Source organism: Aethalodelphis obliquidens, unplaced genomic scaffold (assembly GCF_003676395.1).
Source record: "Aethalodelphis obliquidens isolate GAN/ISIS:26980383/991018 unplaced genomic scaffold, ASM367639v1 scaffold34, whole genome shotgun sequence".
Taxonomy (NCBI): Eukaryota; Metazoa; Chordata; class Mammalia; order Artiodactyla; family Delphinidae; genus Aethalodelphis; species Aethalodelphis obliquidens.
Window position 1 is genome coordinate 334,834 of NW_020837978.1, and position 23,392 is coordinate 358,225.

A 23,392-nucleotide genomic window follows, 5' to 3' on the forward strand; every position below is an offset into this window, starting at 1 on the left:
TGCACTATTGTTTTTCTGTTTTTCATGTACTAAGTAAATTTTATGGCTTAGATAACTAACCTTTCATTTAAACAAACATCTAGGGATCTACCACGTTAAAAGGAAAAGAGATAGTGGCAAACTTCTTTAATAGCAGCATGAGCATGTATCCATGGTCAAAGGAGACTGGATGGATCCTGGAGAACCAAGACACCCACCACCTTCTGTCAAACTGCAGAGGTGTCCTTGGTGTAAAAGAGCAAAAGCGGTTTTGTGCTGGCAAGTGCACTAGCCCCAGGAAGACCCCGCCTCTCCCAGCTTCCCCAGGGCTGTGAAGAGTCTCCTCGGAGATACGAAACCAGAGCTGTCTTCTCCTGAGCCACCACAGCTCCAGGCAAAGGGCCTCAGAGTCTATATTCTGGGACCTGGAGGCCTGTCATGGGCACTTGACGTGAGACAACTGAGTGACGAGTCCGAATCTGTGTGCTACGCACAAAAGTCAAGAGTCGTTACTTTACGCTCGTAATTTCCGTGCTCCAATTATACATGATTAGGACACTAAGTACACGTGCAACTTGTGAGAGCGTAAAGCCTTAAACAACTTCTCCAGGCTGATCACATAGGGGCCAGAAAACAGGATCTTTAAGTTCTTTCCAACTAGGAAGTTCCCTCTCACTTGAGACCCACGTGCAAGATGCAAACATTTGATCCCTGTTGTATCACCTGTTCATCATCAATTGCACGACAGTTTCATCCACCACATGGCCTGACTGGCATTATACTCAATTCAGATTCTTTTATTCTTTAAGCCACTGTTTCCCTGAGCACTCACCCCTGCCTTCTGAGAGAGACCCTCACTGTTCTCCTTTACAATCAAGGACAGTGACTCCCGGAAGAGTTGAGTAACTTGTTCAAGGCCATACAGCTATTAAGTGTTAGGGCTTTACAGCATTTTCTACTAACCTTAAAACATCTGACAATACTTAGAGGCTTTGGGCTTCTGAGGCTTTAAAGAAGTCACTTCAAAATCTAAAATTTTTAAGACTAGAAATCCACGACTTAGCTACAACTATAGTCAAATCTGCACACATACCTCACTGAAAAGGCTTCCGTTAACATATGAAATCCAGAGTTTCCAGAAGTTGGGCAGCTGACTTAAAACAAGCTTGGTCAATTTTTCAACAAATGCCACCCGGTGGGGAGTTTGGTATCTCCATGCTAAAGAGGAAAAGAATAAAATACTATTAATATCCTTTGGAATCAAGACTAAAAATGCGTTTGAACATACTGCTGCTCCCCCACCTAAAAACGTGCCCCGTGCTGTCCCACTTGGGCTGCAGATTTTTATCTGCTGATAGACCAGTATTTCCTTTTCCCACCAACTACCAACGCCTGTGGCGGCACAGTGAGCAGAGGGGCCTGCTTGCTCAGCGGGTCTGGCGGGGCAAGTGGGGAGCGGAGGCAGGACAGGAGACCTTCACAGAGGAGGGGCTTCGGCTTTCCAATCCTGCTGTCTTCAGGTTGTAACTCAGTGGTGGAAACTCAGTAAGGAATCAAATTATCATAAAGGGACATATTCAAGCACAGTCATGTAATTAAAAACTCCTCCCATAACAAATACATTTAACAGAAAGTAAAAACACTGAAGCCTCTTGGATAACACATCATTTAACGCAGTTATTGTAGAAAGTGGGAAACAAGGTCTGACAGATTTCTTGTGGGAAGAGTAAGTTCGAGGGAATAAAGGTGAAAGTATCAGGTCTGCGAGCACCAACTATTTCCCAATCCCCCCACCCTTTATCACCTACAGACCAACTCAACATGGACTGACACGAGCTGCTTTCCAACGGTGGCAGTAGCAGACCTGGCGTGGCCACAGCTCCAGTATCACAGGCCAAGGACAAGGCAGGAGACAGGACAAGATCTAAAACCTGAAGCTTTAGAAGACCCACCTCATAAGGGTGCAAGCAGACTCTTACACAGGATAGTCCCCAAAATTAATTTCGAAAGACTAATTTTTTGAAAATTAGTTTCAAAAGATCCATGCTCCTGCAGCCGAACTGATCTCCGGTTTGCATCCCCTGCTGGGAGAGCTCATCGGGCTCCCGAGCTCACAGATCCTCGGCCAGGTCTGCGGGGAACACGTGAAAGTGACCCAAGCTGACGAGTCCCCCTTGGTCTGAAGTTGCGACACCCAGGTGGCTCTGTGTGCGCACACGTCCTGCACACACACCGTCTGCTCCCAAGAGCAGTCGGCACAGAGGATGCCTCCGCCCCAAGGGAAAGAGGGAACACTGCCTTCTCACCACTTAAAAAGAAATCTTTTTAAAAACCACAAAATAAACAAATAGGAAGTAAACTCAGCTTCTCTCTTGTTGAATCCACTAATTAGTAAGTATTCTGGGCTTCCCTGGTGGCGCAGTGGTTAAGAATCTGCCTGCCAGTGCAGGGGACACAGGTTTGAGCCCTGGTCTGAGAAGATCCCACATGCCGCGGAGCAACTAAGCCCATGCACCACAGCTACTGACCCTGTGCTCTAGAGCCTGTAAGCCACAACTGCTGAGCCCGCGAGCCACAGCTACTGAAGCCCATGAGCCTAGAACCCATGCTCCGCAACAAGAGAAGCCACTGCAATGAGAAGCCCGTGCACCGCAACGAAGAGCAGCCCCCGCTCGCCGCAACTAGAGAAAGCCGGCGCGCAGCAACGAAGACCCAAGGCGGACAAAAACAAATAAATAAATGTATATAAAAAAGAAACAAGATGAACAAGTATCTATGTGGGACGATTTTACGATGGGAAAAGCATCTGGACAAGTATAAATAAAAACAAACCAATTCCAACAGGCTTCCAAAAGGATTCTGGATTCCATTGGCTGAACCTTTCTATAGCAGATAAACTGATAAAATGATTTTGTCTGAATTCCCCTTGGGATGGAGCGTCCCCGCCAGAGGTGCACACTGGCTGCAGGGCCGTGTTACCGAGGGGCTGGCACTCAGGCACCAGGGCTCTCGGAAAACACACGGGCTCCTGCAGCCTCCTGCCCGGTGACAGGGAACAATTCTGAGGGTCATGTGTTTTTGATCTTTTTATCACCAGCAGATTCTTTACACCCACGTGTGTATGTGTGTACTGAGAGCCCTTTCCCCTTGTTCCTTCTAAGCCTACTACATCCAAATTCTGATCATTATAACTAAAAAATGATTTTGGATTTTCTTTTCTTATTGATAAATTCCCACATGCTCTATCACCGAAAGAATAACTTTAAGAGTTATCTCCTAAGACTGATGAAAAGAACTAAGGGAATATGGCAGGAGTATCTAATTTGTCTCAATAGAAGTCATAACGTAGGCTTTTTTTGATCACAAGATCAAGAATGAGCTTCCTCAACTTTATTCACAGCTATTGTTTACTGCAAGCAATCCCTCATAGTGTTCCAATTTCAATAACTCTGGAGAAATTAAAGCTGACTTACTTTGCTTTCACTTCTAGCCATGCTGGAGTAACAAGGGCTGGATTTAACCTCTGGTGGTGAACAACTAGAAAACTGTGGGGCGGGGGTGGGGGTGGGGGAATATCTAAACAAGCATTTCATAGGCAGCACAAGACTGTGATCCCTCAGGGAAGGGGAAGTGAACAGGTGGGGAGCCCACAGCTGCTCTGGATTTCTGCCTGCCATTTCTAGACAAGAGAGGTCAAGGGAGGAGGAACTGAAGCAAAGCTCAGTGGGCTTTCGGAGTTGGAAAGATGGAGTTCAGGGCAGCGGGGGTGAGTGGATGATACATGGAAGAGTTCTGGAAAGGAGGGAGGAACTACGTGGGAAAAAAGCTCCCAGAATCCACATAAGAGTCTTCCTAAGTCATGCTCATGTCCAGTGAACTTCACAGCCAGGCAAAGAGCAGCCAGGGAGTAGTAAGGCCAAGGGTTCCCAGGAATCATACGGGAGGGGAGCAGTCCTCCTGAGTGACCCCAGGCCGTTCAGGAGTGGCCTCAAGTCTCCCTGGAAGGTAGGCTACTGCTCCAGCAACTAACCACAGGCCTTGGATGAATCAAACTTATTTGCAAGTAACCGGTAAAACAAAGTCTCACACTCTTTAAAGGAAGAGAACAAAACCCCGACACTCAACACTGAACATTCCCAGTGTCTGAGAAACAATGAAACATGATTAACCAGGCTAAAAGGGGAAGGAGAATCAGAACCAGAAACCAGGGAGAAAACTAGTCAAGAGTAACAGAGCCACAAATGACAGAGAGAGAATTAACCTGTAAGGACAATGTTCAAGTAAAGGAAAACGTGAAATAATGAGGAAAGAAAGGCAAGATATTTAAAAGAACCAAATGGAACTTCTAGAGATGAAAAAGTACATGAAACTTTTACATGAAACTTCAGCTTAGATGCTGAAGATAAAAGATCAGAGAAGGCATAACAATTAACTCTACAGTGGAGCACAGAGTGGAGAAACTGGGGTGGGGAACAGATCCTCAGTGATCTACGGGATAATCCATTGGCTTAACATACATGCAGTTGGGATTCCAGAAAAGGAAGCAGAGCAGAAAGATATCTGACAAAATGATAGCCAAAAATTTTGCAAATTTGATGGAAATTTCCAGAATTAGATAAAATTGATGGAAGAAGCTTGACAAACCCCAGGCAGGATAAATTTGAACTGTTCAAGATGATGTAATTCATTACAGTCAGCCTCAAGTATAATTTCTAACTGTTTTAAGCCTGTCAGCATGTCCACGGGTGGTAGTGAATCACATAAGGGCAAGGAAGGGGTGTGGAAAGGGTTTTCACAGATCATGTGTCATCCTACTCATTAAAGAAAGGACGTATTTTTTTGAAACTCAGATGGGCTGCACTTCAGGGTCAGGCCCTGGCTATATCTGCTTAGAGGGCTACACGGTACCACAATGTACAGAATCAAACAGTTCTGCTCTTTCCAGTGTTTATTCTAGAGTTTGGTGGGCTGGGTGGAGAATGGAACAGGACAAGAAGAAGCCACACTGACAGTTATGGAATCCCTTCATTTAGTGCAAATGTATCATTTGATTTTAGTGCTTATGATGGACGTTCATTCATATTATTAATAGAACTTTAGAAAAAAAATCTCTACTCCAGTACTCAGAAGAATAATATGAAATACTTTGAAATAATCTTTAGAGGTATTTGAACTTAATAAGAAGTAAGGTATTTCTATTACCTTATTTGCATTTCTTATATCTATTATTGAGGTTGTAAGTAACCAGTGACTAACAGCATCTAATTGGTACACAAAGGCATTATAACCAACATGTTTTGTATCTCATATAGGTAAACAATCAAAAGATAAATGTCAACCTCAGGAAGAAATGTAACACAGTTACAACTTGAGATGCCTTAGCGTAGAAAAAATGATTAGCAACTAATTTATGGGTAATAAACAAACAACTCTTTTCAAACCAAATCTTAAAATTCATTAAAAAGGTGTCTACTATTTTTCTGTACTGACTACAGAGATTCACTTTTGTTGCAACCTTCATCCTAAAGACGTTCTCAGATAATTTTTTCTGTGGCATATTTTTAAAAATTCAACCACAGAAATGTGTTGAATAACACTGACCTGTGCCCAATGAAATGACTTACTAAAAAATCAAATGGCATTTCTTTAATGTGCAATGTAAAATTCATTTTAATTATCTAAATTTAATTACTGTGTAGTTGCTTAAGTAGAAGGGATGATGGCTGGTAATACTCAGCAGCAGTAACACAGGTAATTATGGAATTTTCCAAGAGAAAAATGCTGGCTATTACACGAGTACAAATTTAAAAGATACAGGTGGGAGGGAGACACTCACCGTCATCTCGACCAGGCTGAAAGCTGCTACCCCTCTTCAGAGACGCCGTCTGGCCTAGATGACCCGGCATGGAGGCACGCACATCGCCGTCCAGGTCCAGCGTGGCGCTGTGAAGGCCCGGTGGCCCTGGAAGAGAGAGGCAGCGTTTCCATGGACTCACAGAGCTTACTAAGTGATTTAATGGACCTCTTCTCTGAGAGATTTCTTGCTCAACCGTTCCATTCTTTTTTTTAAAGAAGACATCTACTAAAGTAAAACCAGAAATATTTTCTCTAAATAGCTTTTAAAAGTCACTCCCACCATACAGATTTGGAGGATTAAATCTATTACTCTGGCTTAATACAGACATGTAACTTACATATCATTTCAGAATGAATGTTCAGCAAAACGGAGGGGAGGGGGTTCCATAAACATAAAAATCAGGATGAAAAATTCTTTTTTGAAAAGCAACTTGGCACTTGGAAAGGAAGGTACAGGGTTTAGTGGAGCAGACTTAACAGCATAAATCTTTGACTTCCCCCTTAAAATTTAAATCTCCAAATACCACAACTTCTTTCTTTGCAATGTGGGATGTGATTTCTTATTTCTATTCCCACTGCCAGCCACCTAGTTGGGACCCTTTTCACCCCACACTGTTAATATTCTAGAAGCCTAACACTTCACTAGAGAATGTCAAGACATTCTCTTTATTGTCCTGGATTAATACCACCAAAATACTGCTATCTTGATTCTCTTCTCAGAAGTCTTCCAGAAAACCCTCAGAATTCCAACCCAAATTATCTAAGAACCAGGAAACACTTTTTCTAAGATGGTTCTCCAGAGTCACCAGGAATGGAATCCCGTGTTGCTAATCCTGTTAGTGAGAGGCTGGCATTATGGGTAGAATTCGCCTTGTCAGCCTGCAGAGGTGCTACAACCAGCACTCTGAGCTCTGCGGCTGAGCATTCAAAGACCTCCAAAACAAGCTGAATTCAATAAACATTTACAGGGTGCTTACGGTGCAGAGGACACTATGAAAATGCATCTTTCATTTTCCTGCCTCACTTCCTACCCTTTTCATCATCCTCCCCATCCTGTTAATAAACACAAGTCGCCTCCTGCTGTTCCAGCTCAAAGTGCTGTCTACTTTCCCTGCCCTCCGAATGAACACCGTCTCACTGACTCAACATTCTGCCTTCTGCTGTTCATTAACAGTTCCAGTCAGAACTTCTCGGGGATAAGGATCAATATTAAGTCTCTGTCCACAGCTGGATCTTCTGCATATAATTCCTTCAATATACACTGAGTGACTGATACTAAATTATTCAATAAGAATGCTCTTCCTTTGTTTTATAACTTAACAGAATATGAAAAGCTTATAGATTTGTTTCCAAGGGCAAAAGATGAAACCCAATTATAAAATAATGATTTTATGCCAGTGATAGTGTCAGTTATTCAGTAGCATCAAACAAGTCTTTACTGAGCCCTCCTACGTGCCAGGAATTGCAGGCCCCTGGGATATGGCAGTGGGTTAACAGGTAAAGGCCTGTCCTCAAGGTGTTTACATCCTGGCAGTGGAGGCAGAAAATCAAGACATAAGTGAATACAATACAAGCAAAGAGTCTGCTTTCATGGCTCCTCCCATCATGAGCCACTCAGCATGATACAGTATGAGCTATCTCCCCGCCTCCTCACAGATTCTACCAGGCAGGTTTTACAGAAATAGAAACCAAGTCATTTGAACAGATAGTTTCAGTGGAATGGCATTTTATTAAATACCCACGATGTTTCGCCTACTATGCTAAATGCTTTATTTACATGGACTTCTACTTTGGAACACATTAAATCTAGGATAAGACTTGTAGAATTCAATATTTTAAAATAGCAAGAAAAATGAGAGTTAAGAAAACACATAGATGAAGAAATAATATTTTTTATAATTGATTTTTTCCCCATCTCAAAGAGGGATTTGTGTGGAAGCTTTGAAGATTTATGACATTTTCCTCTGAAGTTTACAGAGTCACCACTGCTATTAATTGTAGAATTCAAGAAATTAATATCAAAATATCAATTTTCTGACATATTTTAAAAGGAAATGTAGGGACTTCCCTGGTAGCACAGTGGTTGGGAATCTGCCTGCCAATGCAGGGGACACGAGTTCCAGCCCTGGTCTGGGAGGATCCCACATGCCACGGAGCAACTAAGCCTGTGGCCACAGCTACTGAGCCCGCATGCCACAACTACTGAAGCCCATGCACCTAGACCCAGTGCTCCACAAGAGAAGCCCGCGCACCGCAATGAAGAGGAGCCCCCACTCGCCACAACCAGAGAAAGCCCGCGCGCAGCGACAAAGACCCAACGCAGCCAAACACAAATAAATAAATTTATATAAAAAAGGAAATGTAAAAAAGCCCAAACTTGGCACCACATTAAATGTTTGTATAAAATGTGTAATTTATGTAAACATGTATATTGAAAGGTGCAAGAAGAGAATGCTTTAATTCAAAACGTTATAAGTTACTACCCTTGAAGGTTTCAGGACTACAAATTTTTGATTAGAAGGAAAACCTCCTAGTTTCCTAAATACACACTGTATACCATTCCTACAAAAATATACAATGATCATTAAGTAGATCCTCAGAAAAAGTTTTTCCCCGTAACTGGTGTGTTTACAGCATTAATTTAAATGCATGATATTAAGTCCTGTATAGTTTAATTTAAATAAACTTGAATTTTGAAACTGTTAAAAGACTGATTTACTTTTCCCTTTAATGGCAGAAACTATTAAGAACATGCGTTTCTTCTATTAGAAACCGTATCATCATTTTCTACGATATCAGGAAAAGAAAGCTTACCAAGAACTAATTTCTTATTTGGAAGTGTCTGTCGAATAGCAGCAAGGACAGCACAGTAGCAGGGAGAGGACGGCCCCCAGACCCTGGGGACAGATGCGTCCGTGGGCGTGCTGGGCCAAGGGTCCGGCAGGTGGTGCCCTGCACAGCCCGGGGACCAGCCCTGCAGTGGGAGCCCGGGCCTGAGCCCAGAACTCGCTCACCTCTAACAGACTGCTCCTTTCTCTGGTCAGAAAAAGTCTTGCAATGAATAATCTTATGGGGAATTAGGAGGATTGTCCTTTGAGAAGAAAATTAATGAAAACATTTAAAATCTCAGTTGTCAGAAATTATTTACTATCAAGTGTCAAAAAAAAAAAAAACTTGAGGATTCTGACACTCCTTTTAAACTTAAATTACATGACGATATTTATACCCCACAAAATTATTACAAATATGAAGTGCTTCTGATGATAAACAAACATTATTATAAAAGAAAGAAAAAGATGAAAAAAAGTTTCTGTAACATAAAATCAGCAAAAGGTTTTAAAATATAAGAAATCCGTTCATTTGCTCTTGACTGTTTTACCTCACAATACGATAGCAGTATCTCTTGATATGTTTAAGAGAAATGTTATATAAAATATACTGTTATAAATGAGAGTAACTAGGAAGTTTCATAATATCATGCTCTTATTTATGTGCAGACCATACACAAATGAAAATTATGTTACTTCGTATATTTTCCCTGAAAACACTAAATTATCTGCCCTGATATCCACCTAAGGATGGTGTTCAATACATATATACACAGGACTTGGGTTTTTCATTAGAAGCTCAGTTTGCACTAAGCTGTTCTGCAGGTGACAGAGCCTAAAGTTTTTGTAAAACTGTGACTTTGTCTTTTTCAAACCTAATACTGGATTAATGAGTTATGGGAGGTCATTTGTTTTCTTGAGAGTAGATTTTCTCTAGAAATGAACTGTTCCTACGATTTTATCCCTGACGAAAGTTTTTCTCAAATAGGATCACAGCCCAGCTTTCCCTCATCTGTGCTCACGCTGACAACTGCTCCCTATCCCAGGGGCCCCCGCTCTGTGGCAGAAGGAGTCACAGGCGGCATATGCTTCTTCACCTGTAAAAATCAGGGCTTGAACTACACAAGCCTTAGTGTCTTTTTCAGCTCTAAAATTCTGATTCTATGATACAAAATCTGAATTTGAAACTTTGAACCACCGCTTATTCCGCTCCCTGGAATAGTTTGAGACAACTGAGGGTGATGAGTAGCAGTGCTGTTTAAATGTATAAACAGTCTCTGCCCCTACACAGAGAGCACACGTGAGCGTTAAGTCGTAAAAGGAAATTTCATCAAGAAAATATTAAAGGCGACAAAAACAGTAACAGGGAAAACGTCACTAGGATTTCATACTTGTTATTGTGGACCTTACAGCTTGGCTATTTTAGAGGCACCAAGCAGAGTAACCAATAAACACCCTCAAATGACAGCGTGCTGATAAGATCAAGAGTACCTGGCCGCAATCTGTCCAAGTTATCTGAGGAATAACTACGGGGAAAGATTGCTCTCCTGACAAAACTTCACACAGCAACACTTCCATCAGTACAGTATTTCCAGTCCTAAAATTCTATACGGTGTTTGTAGGGGGAAAAAAGAAAAAAAGGATACTAAAAAAATTCTAGAACTAAATAATCTTAGGGTATAGCTGTATCTTCTAAATTCCATGAACTAATATTTGGGTTTTTACCAATACATCAAAGAAAACATATATATCTTATCTACATATGCTTGGAAGAAGCATCTTGGAAGAAAAACTCTTTTAAACACTTAAAATTAAAAAAAAATGACTAAGCTTCTTAATTACTGACCCTTGATAGAAGAAACGTTCACGTGTTGCGGTCTGGGGAAGACATTCTGGCTTATACACGCGTCCACTTGAACTTTATACTAACTGGAACAGCCTGTTCGTGGCTGTTCAATCAAACACACATTGTGCGTCTGCTTTAATTATTGCAGAAGAGGGCACAGTGGCCAGAAGTAAAGAACGTCCACGCTAAAAGTAAAGATGAAATGCCTGTCTCCCTGGGCCACCAATGCTGGTCCTTCTTGAATGGTGAGATTCCCTTCCCAGGTGCCAAGGCCACACTGACTCGCTGTGTACATGCTGGTCTGTATCCCTGACATGTTTGATGTTCTTTGTTCTGACAAGATATAAAACTGTGCTGAAAACCATGCTTCTCTGGAACAGTTCCTCAGAGTTATCTGAGAGGCTGTCTTCTGGGCTACAGTCCTCAGTTTGGCTCAAATAAAACTCTTTTCTATCAAATAAAATTCTTTTCCCATTACAGATCATTTATTTTCGTTGACACACTTGAGTCAACATTCTGTTTCTCCGGTTTAAATAAAGCTTCTAAAACATGCTACCAGCATTCTCAAAGGGAACTATTTTTCTAATTGTGAGTATGCAGGAGAAATTTAACAGATTACGAATAAATATAAAATTAGAAAAATCACCTTTGGAATACTATATAAACAAAACAGAAATTTACTTTTAATAAGAGAAAAACAGAAAATCTGTCTTCAGAAGTTGCAGAAATAACTGTCTCCAGAACGCCAATAGCCCTAGCTGCTTCGCCAAGAGCAGGGGTCGAGTGTAAGGCGCACTACTTTTCTAAAAGAAAAACTATTTATCTTTCACAATTTGCTATGAACGAGCTGAAAGGTTTGCTATTTTTTTCCAACTATGAGGTTTTTACCAGATAAAAAGTCTTCAGCTTTATGCGAACTTCAGAGATATGGCAAGATTTTCTGCAAAGCTCGAAAACTTAAGGGTTTACCTTAAAACTCTGAGTACGACAAAAAACTGATAATGGCTTTAGGAAGATTTGTAAGAAATGCTTGTTATACCAAGGATTCCATATCACACATCAGCCAAATCCTTTCAACTCCAGCTATCTGGGTGCGCTCTCCCTTCTTTAAATGCAGTGGTCAGTATGTGTTTACCAGACTCCCCGGGACACAAAGGGCAGGAGAGGCTTTTCTGTGGAGGGGGAGGCCTGCAGACGTGGGCCAGGTGATACATCAGCCATGTGTACTCGGCCCCCGGCCTCCCGCCCAGCTTTCTCGCAGCCCACGTGGTACGGGGAGCCCTGGTCTATAGCCAACTCTCCACGTGGCCCACTTCCTCAGCCCGAAACACCTCCAAACACACTTTCCTGCGCACAGCAGGCCCCTGTCCTGAGCAGCAGCCGGACCACCCCCTGCCGCTTGTTGACCGTGCTCGGGGCCAGGAGCCTCTGCAGACCCAGGCCTGCTGGACTCCTGTCAAGCACAGCACACACAAAGGTCGGTGACTGGGATGGGGTGGGTGCAGCAAGGCAGCTACCAACCTCCAGGAATGAGACTGTGTCCACAGATAAGAATGTTCTTTTTGATCTGATGCTTCTATACATACATTTGAAGTTCCTACGGGGTACTTCTTCAATTTAAAGGGGATCGTTTAATCCAAATTAAACCAAGGAAGGCGTATTTAACAGGCCGCATAACCTCACTCCACTTCTTAGGGCTGCGGGCCAAATTCTGAACTGTATTCCAACATCATTCGGAAAAAAGCTGAAAGGAAGAGACGTATTTTAAAAGCAAGACTACAGGTGTGAACCTTGAAGAAGCACTTCTCAGCTAACATTGGCTATATAAGCAAGAACCATACATTGTAACAAGCTGGTTAGGTGAATAACCAAAACCAAATTATTTATGCTTTTATTTAAGTACGACCCTTTTCTGCAGTTATATACAGATTTAAGTAGAGAGCACCTACTTAGACTGTATAAGCAATAGAATTATTCCAAAAATGACAACAGGAGACATAAAGTATCTGTACCCCTGAATATTCTAAAATTACCAGGCAATGCTAGCAATTCAAGGTGTGCGGGGCATTTACTGTCAAAGCCGTTTTCTCTGAAGGCTGGAGGTGTGTCTCCCCCCAGACAGACAGTGAGCCAAGCAGAAAAGACCCAGCGCTGGGACGTCATGCGGAGAGGTCCTCCTGACGGAAGCCCTGCTGCCCTGTCTGACCTGACACAGACAGACGCCGCCACCAGGTGACCAGAACCGAGCACAAAACGAGGCAAGTCTCACTCCTCCGACCATACCCAACAGCTGGGGAAGCACTGACAGGACCTGCGAATGAACGCTGTACTATTTGAACAGTAAATCAAATGCTCAAGTGCTAGCTTACTGACTTCTAAAAAACTGTTTAAGTTACTAGTATTAATTGCTAGTCCTCATTTTAATTTGGAAGCTAAATTTGTCTTTTCAAATTAGATAAAAAAACAAATTTACAATCACGTAAAATCCTGCTAAGCTGTCAGGTAATTAAAACTGCTTATGTAAACTTATACTGTTTACAAACAACAGCGACAATTTCTAACAGGATGCACTGTGAATCTAATTCATGGCACACTGAGTATCACCTAGGTTTCTTCTCTTTCTGAGAAAAAGGACAAAAGGGAAAGGAAAACCAGACCACCACTTTGCTGGAGAGAAGATTTTTGCTATTACAGTCATAAACTGGTACTTTTCTTCTATTCCTCTCTCCTGAATCTACCTTCTTCTGTAATCCTTTATGGCTTACGAACCTCAAAGTAAGTGAATAAAATCCCACTACAAGTATTTAGAAGCACTGCCTCTTCTAAAGCCAACTGAAGCAACAGTGAGCAGGTAAAGCACAATTCACATCGGGAGGACTCAGTCACAGGGACGGGAAGGTGGAGACCAAACCAGTGTCGCCTACCTGTACTTGCAGGAGCTGTGCCTTTTCTTCTTTTTAAATCAACGTCTATCATTCTGGGTTCACGTTGGTATAATAAACATTCAGGAGAGAAACTACTTTTTAAATCTCCAAAAAAGAAACTTCCTAATGTACAACCTCATGATAACAACTTTAAAATAAAAAATTAGAAATTTTATTAGAAATCTATGTATAAACGTTTACTGTCTTTTTAAACATAGAAACATTTTTGTAGTTACGTAGAAGATCTGACAAATCTGTTGCCAATTTCTTAATGGAGGCTTGCAACCTAATCTGGTGCCCAGGAGCTACCTGATGCCAAATTGTGGAAATACTAGAATTATATTTTTTTAACCCCAGTGATTATCTACATAAAAGTCACATCTTTATTTTTTAAATATCAAGAAAAAATATAGTTTAGTTATACTAAATTCATGAAACTGTACAAAAATTTAAAATGTACTTTTTGCAGGTATTTGATGAGCTTGAATTGAAAATATAGTCTTTTTATTTCAGCAAGTCATTAATAATCTGCTCTGTTTGAAATAATTAAAAGAGTAGATCATTAGCCTCTATTCTTAACATTTTTCCTCTATAATAGATCCGTACTGTGATGGTTCAGAATAAACCTTTCAGGTGTGACGTATCTCTAAGTTTTCAAAGAGAACCTGAGCCACATGGAAATGTGTTCCCATCTGCTGTGTGACTGTCTGAAAGAATCTATGGCTTCCATTCTAAACGCGTCACTTGCCTCTGCTCTAATATGTCCTCTGGGAAGCCCTAGCGGTGCAGACAGCAGAAAGCAGAGATAACTGCTCTAGATGCTTCTCCCTGGAGTCACCACATGTAGTCAGCACGTATTTTAAATGAGTTTAGAGTTAAACTCATTTTCAGAACAAAGGAAAAAACACACCTTTGAAGGCTACCTTTCAAAATCCTGTTTGAGAATGTCCGTAGGGGGTTAAACCAAAGGCTTTTCCTGACAGGAAACCTGAAGATTTAGTCTAATTTTGGCCCTATTTCACAGAAATTCTAAGAGACAAATGACACTTCTTATAAGGCAGTAAAAGTTTTGGAAGAGAAGCTGTAGAGTTGACTAGCTCAAGCTGGAAGAAAACAGGCCCTTCCATAGGTGTTTATGCTTTCAAGATGAATTTTTTTTTTTAATGTTGATCTTTATTCTTGTTTTTTTCCTCCTATTTGTCTCCCCTTAGAAAAACGGAAAGATCACATTTGGGCTACAGAGGCGGCCGCAGAAGCGGAGTGAGGAATTCCTGGATACCTGGCAGGGTGTGTTGAGGCGTAATGCTCATCTCCTGTCTGTGTCCTGGTGTGCGACATCTAGGGGCACCATCTACCAGGTTCGTATGCGTTATTATTATAAAAATTGGAATCCAGAGAAGGCTCTAATGCAGTGTTTATAAAAATATCAACCCTATGACCTACCTCTGCTGAGCAATGAATGCTTCATATACAGAAGAAGGTAACCTGGACAAATGTGGCTTTTTTAGGTAGGACTGCTGTCTCTGAAAATCTGTCACCATCTTGGCTCATGAACTTTTCTTGAAGACACAAGACTAAATACAATTAACATTTTAACCCAAAGCATCATGTAAAGACTTAAAAAAAAAAAAACCTTGTATGTTAATTAGGTTTCTTAAATTCATGCATAAAAACCAGCTTTACTTACAAAGACACAAAGAAGTCTTTTCCTGTCTAAAATATTTACAGTCTGTCTTTTTAAAATTGTATCTCACCTCACAAGACTGGGTTATCCATCAGTTACAAGCATTTCTCTGGTGTTAAAAGTCCAAGTACAGGTGTTACAAATAGAAGAACGTACAATTCATTCTGTAGGTTTAGAATGCGGCAAGCTTTCATTCTGAAAATAGGTTCTGGAGAAGACCTGAATGAAAGCAATGCAGCTTCACAAAAAGGCACTGCCATCGTGCCATCCGTTCACCATGTTCAGAAACACACTTGATGAAATACTATCTTCAACCACAGAACACAGAGAGGTCTGTGGAACCACCGTGCAGGACACGGAGAAGCTGGGCTGTCTGTCACCTGGCTTCTCTGAGGCAGCTTCCTCACGTGCAAAACAGATCCAAGTCATGTACCAAACCAGACAACTTCCCAGGTTTCTTCCAGACCCCAAATGTTGTGATTACGAGAGGATGGCCAACAGAAAGTCCAAATGATATTTAGGAGACTTGCCCTCATACTGACTGCACTTCTATTACACCTAACTAGGACGCTCATAAATATCAATTAGGAGTCTATCGGGAACAATCGGGTGTAGATTACATGAAAGAAAAATTGTACTTATTCCCAGCAAACGTATAATTAAGGCCAATATCTTACATAAACACACCCACACATGCACATGCCTATGCTATATAATGACATTACCTGTACACGGGTAGGCAGGTGCACAGTAAAGAGCTGACGTGTCCAGTGACATATGCACACTCTGATGACAACAACCAGGAAGGCATCTAGGTGCCAAGTGGCCAAAGTGGACACTATGTCACCACGGCTAATTCTTCTAGGAAACACAAGTTCTGTCTCCATCTGTGTCACTTCTCGTATCATCTGCCTTTGCACTGGCTATCGATTAAAAAGCCACATTAAGTACATAGTATCCGTGTACTTAAAAAGATACTGGAGGTATTAAACTGCTTTTGAATTTGACAATTAACTGAATACTTGATATTAAGAAACCACATTTCAGGTAATGATAATAGTATTTTAGTTACAGTTTTCACAAAGCATCTTTACCTTTGAAAATTACATACTGAAATAATTATGGATGAAATGATGTGACCTGCTTCCAAAATAATTCAGGGTGAGGGAGGCGGTGTAGATAAAACGAGACTGGCTGTGAGGGGATAACTGTCGAAACTGGGCAGGTACACGGGAGGTTGTGGTATCACCTTTGGTGCTCTTAAGTATGTTTGGAATTCTCCAAAATAAAATAATACGAACTCCTGATGGTGAGCTCAAAAGAACACACCAACTTTCCAACTGAAAGACAAGTTATCTGTTGGGACTGTCTATACTGTTCATATAAGTCGTGTTTGCTGACAACAGGTGGGCACGGCTCAGGATGTTCCTCTGAATGTCAAGGACGATTAAATCCTAACCTATAAACATCTGGCTAATGAATTTAGGAAATTTACATTGTATTGTCACGAAATCTGTGGAGTAAGTTCAAAGAGTCGTAAACTGTTATGTTTCACTTCCTAATTTTAAAGACCAACTTATGAAAATAACTTTAGGTAAACCTCATCACTAACAAAAGGATCCACGTAATGCACATTCCTCCAAGCACTTCATATGCGAGCGGCAACGTCTACAACAGGCTTGGTCAGAGTGAATAAAAAGGCAGGTCTCCAGTTACACAGAAGCTCGTGTCTTTTTTTTTTCTTCCAGAAATGCTGATTTTCAGCAGTTTTGGATAAATACATATAGCAATACATAACACCAAGATGGCAGGGCAGGAATCCATTAGGTAAGGGTGTGTCTCTATTGATCTTCAAGAAAGATTCAGACCTTTAGTGATGGAATATCGGTTATCAGATCCTTCAGGTATGGGTGCGACAATAAGGCATATGAATTTTCCTGGCACTTCTCCAATTTCAAATGGTCTATATGCTGTCTTCATAAATGACACATGCTTTCCAGAAGTTCAAGTATTTTCAGAACTAAATCATACAGTTGGATTGTTTCTTATAAGCCTGAGTAGGGAAAACGTTTGTCAGACCGTGATCCTGTTTGTATCACTGTATTTACAGCCTCTTCACTGGAGAGGGGAAGGGTGGTACTTACTGAGCACCTACTGGGTCTCTGGACTACTTCCCCGTGGCTCCTTCCCTGGAAAACTCACATCCCTCATTTAGGTTCAGTGGCAACAACACCTCCTCTAGGAAACTTCCTTGGGCCTCCCGCTAACGAGACTGAGGCAGAGTTCTGCACTCCCCACTTCGCAATACCTTTCACAAGTACACTTATGTAATAAACAACATGTGAATTGTTTAAAGACATAGGTCTCTCTCACTATAGACTACAAGCTCCAAGAGGCCAGAGACCTCTGGGTCTTGCTCATCACGGCTCTTCAGTCCCGAGAGCACATCCACCACACTGATTACCAACCCCGGCTGCACCACAGTCTCCTGGGAGCTTTAAAAAATACTGCTGCGTGGACTCCACTGCTAGAGAGTCTAATCAGGTCAGGAATGGGGAGGACGCTGGGAAGTGACAATCTTTAAAAAAAACCCAGGGGGTTGTGACGGGCAGCCACGTTGAGAGTCCTGCCCAACAGAGCAGACTCAGTACACAAGAACCTGAGGACCTCTAAATATCCCCCAATGACCTCAGACTGTGCATATGTTGTTTGATGTCATTTTCACTTGCTAAAACTATAAAATAATTAATGACATACTAGAAATTTAGATATGGCATCAGTGAAGAGATATTTGGGTTTTCCTAAACATCAACAATAGAAAAGAACAGACTCATAGCTGGAAAATACTCAACTCCAAGCCACCTAATTCACGACAAAACTAAACTATAAATAAATAATCATGGCCTCTCTGTGGCATCTCCTTCTGTGCCAGGACTGCTCTCATGTTACTTCACTTTCTCGTCCGGAAACCTTGTAAGAATCGCTGCGCCTTATTTATACAATCTATTTGGTGTCTCAGGCCACTGAAACTGCATTTGCCAAGGTCATCAACAGCCTCAGCACAAAATCTAAAGGACACCCCTTTATCGGACTCTTCACCTTAAAACCCTTGCTGACCCTCCTTTCCCTCCCGGCTCCCTGGCCACCCTGCAGGTTTCTCCTCCACCAGTGCTGTAAAGAGCACTCCCTAGGACTCTGTCCTACATTCCTACATTTTCTTCCTTTTTCTCCTTCTTGGGTGAATATGTCAACTCCCAGGGACCATCTACGTGCAGACCACACCCAAACCTCTCGCTCTTTAAATTCAGTTACCTATTGGACGCCTCCACTTGTTCGTCAGACAGCCGCACACCAACCGGTCCAAAGAGAAGGGAAGACCGTCTTCTCCTCCTCGCCCCAGCCCCACGGCGCCCCATCCCAACCAGCTGCCAAGGCCAGACCTCTGGGCATCACCGAGCCCCTCCTACCCCTCCTTCCCTCACCAGGTCCTGGCGATCGCAAGTTCCGCACAGCTCTTGAATCCCCTCCTCCTCCACACCCACGGCCCCCGTGCCGGCGAGATGCCTGAATCACCACAGCAGCCTCCTAACCGGCTCCACTGTCCCCGTCTCATCGGGTCTTTCCCAGGCTTCAAACCCCTGGACGAAGGAGGCCCGGGGCCTCCTCACCCGGCCTCAAGTCATGCCACTGTGCTGGCTGTGAACCAGCTGTGACTCTTCCTCCACTCTCCTCAGGGCCTGTGCTGGAGGCGGCCCGGCAGGCATTCCTCATCCTCTAGGTTCTCTGCTAACACAGAGTCCTGTCTAAGACACGTCCCCAAACCTGCCATCTACCAGTCACAACCTGGTACTTGGTTAGTTGAGCTCCATGAGGGCTGGGACTGCGTCCGTGCACCTGGACTTGGCATGGTGCCTGGTGCGCAGCAGGGCTCAACATGCACTTGATGGAATAGTGAGTGTACTGTTCCTGTTGATCAAGACTAGTATCATTTCTACAACATCATGTCACTTCCACAAGAGGTAACTGTTCTGTAAGCCGAACCTCTGTCAACACTGCCAGTCAGCCATGAGACAGGCATGCTGAGAGGGCTTTCTCCCTCCCCTGCTCTCTTACTCGCCCAGGGAGGACGCTAACCGGGGTGGGGGGCAGGTATAGTTACAAAGGGAACGACTCATCCCTCAATCTAGAGCGTCCCCAGAGTGTGTCGAGTGACGAGGGGGAGGACTCAGGCAGGGAGAAAGGGTCTTGCCTTTGAGGTCCCGCACGCAGCCCTCCTGGCAGCTGTGCATGAGCTGGAGGATCCATCGGTGCTGGGCTCCGATGCACTGCCACGCAGGGTCGCCTGGCGCGTGGAGGTCAGACAGGTACCTGAAACGGCAAGGCCAAGGCTGATCCCGGCAGCTTCTGCTGCACAGCCATAATGAGGACAAGAGGAAAGCTAGCATATCTTAAAGTCATCACTTTTAAGAAAACCTAAAACTTTGTCAATTAGTAAAGCATTCGTCAATACTAGTCTTTAATATTCAGTTCTAAATGAAATATATTCAGATTTCTTTTCAGGCAATTAACAAACAATAAACCTACACTTTAAGAAGTTAGGACTTTATAAAAATACAACCAAGGAGACAAAGACAACTTGCAATGCCCCTATAACGCCCAGTGAGAGCGTATCTTTATGGTTACATTTTGTTCACAGACTGTTTCTACTTAGTTCTCAGTCACACAAAAAACAGGTGAGAGCCAGCAGAGGCCTCAGCGTGAGTATTTCTTCATTCCTTTCTGGTCTGAAATACGGCCACGAGGTGGCAGTGTGACCCTTTTTTCTGCAGGATCCAAACAGGGCAACACTTTATTACACAAAGAGATTTGGTGACAGCAAGCACTGACTTCTAAGTCTAAACTCTAATTCATGAGAAGATATTTCTCTAGAAAATACAGTATAGATGGGCATTTTTCTTAGTTTTTAAATAGTTCTTAAAATATTTAAAGTCTTCTTTCTCTGTAAAAATTCCAAACCCAGATAGACAACTTGAAAAATTTCTGCCAAATATCATTCAAAACTTGGCCCTCATGAAATATATAAATGTAACAAGTTAAATCCAATTAAATCAACCTCAAAAGCTGGACTTATTGTCTTAAAATAACTCTTAAACCCTAAGCTGTCTGTTGTCTTGGGGTTAAAAGTTTTGTTCAAGAATAAATTTTAATTAATGGTGACAAGCTGTGACCTCTAAACACGCAGGGACACACCTGGGCTTCTCTCCCCAGCTTCTGCAATACTGAGTATTTCCTTACTTAGCAGCTAATTAGAGGAGAAACAAGTTAGTGGCAAATAAAACACTGAGAAGAAACCTGACATCACATTCGGGAACGACCCACCTCCCCTGACCTCCACGGGCTAACGGGGAAGAATGGTTTCCGAGGACAGCGGGGTGTCCCGTGCGGGCTCCTCTCCTACCCGAGCCATGACCCTTTATTTATAGGGGCCAGGAGGCTGGCTGTGCTGAGAGTCTGGCAAATCAATTACCAGCATCCCCAGGAGGATCTAACAGGTGACGTTCAGCAAAGCCTTCAAAACCTAATCTGAGTCTTCCCCTCACACAGGCTTTCCTCTTCTATCCTCTGGAATGTAAATATGACAAATAGTACATTGTGTCATTTCTTTCCCCAAAACGTGAGCTTCCACCCTTCCTGCCAGGGCGGGACTGTCTGCCGGAGGTGCCCTCGGACAGGTCCTGCTGCACCTCCTGACGCTGGCACTCAACAGCAACCTCAGATCGGCAGCAGCAGTAAATACGGCACCGTCCCTGTCGGAGGGCGGCTTCCCTCCCTCTGTGTGCACACACCACCAGCAGCACACAGAGGGGCCGTCACAGGGCTCGCTCTCGAGCAGTACAGCAAGATCAACATGCCTTTCTGCTCAGCATCTTCTCAGATTATGTCTTTTTAGTATGCTGACTAGGTCCTCCCAAAATTTAATAATAATCCTCTTTCTATCATCTTGCTAATGGGTATTACATAAAAGAGTTTTATAAAGAAAGATAAATTTCTTGTCTCAGAAACTCTGCAGTGTCTCAGTTCAAAAGCACAACTTGTGCTAGGCTCTTCCTTGGTTAAATGACTTAATGCAATGAGCGTCTTCTTTTCTTTTAGTTTGTAGTTTCATTTCAAAGATCTTGGCTTAGCATATGATACAGGTTATTGCTATTTCTTTTAAATACGTGTTATCCGAGAACACTTTTTAAAAAACATCTTTAGAGGGCAGAAGGTAAGGAATGTTAATTATGATGAGCATAGGCTCAAAATTTTTAAATTTAAGAATTAAAGTATTTAGCCATACTCGAACATGATTTTTAACAATTACCAAGGACAGAATCACACTGGCATGGAAGAAGTATGTGGTACTTTGCTTCTTACTTGAGCTACTAGCCTCACCAGAGTAAGGAGAGTGAAAAGAATCAGGATGTCTTTAGGTAGATACAGCAGTGAACAACAGCACAACAACACAGGGGTAATCTGACTCGCTCATTCCCTGCGCAACCTGGTTACGTGAGAGCTAAGAGATGGAGTTTTGCTGATGATAAAGTTGAGAGTCTCACCCCCACTTGGTGCTCAAAGGACTGCGCACCATAGATTCCAAAGTCCAACAGATATGTGGCCTGGTTGTGACGTTGTTTTTCCTATTCATTAATAATGAAACCCATAATTTAAGAAGGATGATAAAATTGCTCAGTATCTTCTCAAAGTATCAAAAATAAAATAATGATTAAAAAATAAGTAAATGACTTGACATTCTCAGTGACATTCTTGTTCTTTTCCCTTTAAAATGACAGGGAATAAAACATTAAATAGGCCATTTTAAAGAATCTTTTTTAACACCCACCATCTTTTAAACGGTATCCAGTAGGTTAACCAGTCACAGGAACTGTACATGAGTAATCTACATAAATGGTAATTCGCTACACAAAGAAATCCTGCACTCAATAAGGTTTAACGTATGACTATCAGCAAATGAAAAAGAGTAAGTGTAAACAGGTAAATAGACACAAAGCCCGATTAGTGAAGCAACACAGCAGAACACAGACAAGATGCTAACCAGCTATGTTTCCTACATGAGAGATTAACCTTCCTGGAACTCTGTTACTTTACATGTTTAAAAAAAAAAAAAAAAAAAAAGGCGGTTGGATAACTAACGTGCAGTTTATTCGCAGCATTAGAGTTCTATGATTCTACAGGCCAGAAAAATCTCCCAAATGCATTCTTTCCTCTGGGGGCACTTAGAGAAAAGCAAAGACAGGCTGTGAAGCCAGACAGACAGGGAGGCCTGTGGCGGTGCGTGCTGAGCAGCGACCGCTCTGAGTCCCAGGTCCTCACCTGCGCTCCAGGTGTGATGCAGACACCGCATGGCGGCTGTGAGGCTCAGACACAGCTGCGCAGGCTTGTTTGGGGGGGGGGCAGTCAGCAGTTCCAGCGCCCCTGCGCCTGCTGAAGCCCCTCCCTCTCGGGCAACATGGTTCCCTCTGTGCTGTGGTGTCCATGGCTTTTGCTGTTACTGCTGTCTTTTTCACGTAAGCCCTCCCACTTCCTTTTCAAGACTGAAAGCTTTCAGAATTTTCTCTGCTGCTGAGCCCTGGCCACTCTCGGGGCACCAGACACCCTCCCGCCTGTGGGACAGTGCCACCCTCGAAGCCAGTCAGGGAGTCCCCACCTGCGGGGGCCCACGGGGAGGGCCCCGCAACCCCAGGCTGGGGAAGGTGCTGTGGACGGGAGGAGAGGTGCAATGAGGCTACTTTTCCTTTCTCCAAACCGGCAGGATTTCCTTGCCTTCAAAGAGTGAGTGCTCCCAAATTTTTGAGTACACAGAAGAATTTTGGTGTCCTATACTAGGTATCCCTAAATTTCTGCTACTTGTCTTCCCTTTTACCGTTTCATCAGTCTCCCAATTTCCCCCAAATCAGCTTTAAGAGTTACATGATGTATGCAGCACTATCCAGACACATGTGATTTGTCAAAATTCTTGCAGAAGGTTTACCTTATATAACGTTTTTGGTCATGTAAGGTCGATGGTGTCTCAAGCAACTTATCCAGAAGTAATTCTCTCAAAGCTTCAATCCGTGTTTCTACTTCAGCATAATCTGTTTAAAAAGGAAATTATTACACGACTTACAGAATGAAAATTTAAAATCCAATTACGGAAAGCAGAACAGTGGCTGCCCTGGGGTAGAGGGGCGACTGAGAAGAGGCAAGAGGGAAATTTCCGGAGTGATGAAAACGC

General features: G+C 42.7%; 1 protein-coding gene across 7 annotated transcripts in view; it reads right to left on the reverse strand.

Moving 5' to 3' along the window:
* Positions 1-23,392, reverse strand: part of EXOC2 (exocyst complex component 2) — a 156,459-nt gene that overhangs the window by 64,298 nt on the left and 68,769 nt on the right. For all 7 annotated transcript variants that reach the window (XM_027128215.1, XM_027128217.1, XM_027128213.1 and 4 more), the window contains exons 10-13: positions 23,150-23,252; positions 19,367-19,485; positions 5,816-5,941; positions 1,073-1,197 (exon numbers count right to left, since the gene is read on the reverse strand). In XM_027128215.1, coding sequence (XP_026984016.1) covers positions 1,073-1,197; positions 5,816-5,941; positions 19,367-19,485; positions 23,150-23,252 — 473 coding nt within the window. The remainder of the gene's footprint in view (positions 1-1,072; positions 1,198-5,815; positions 5,942-19,366; positions 19,486-23,149; positions 23,253-23,392) is intronic.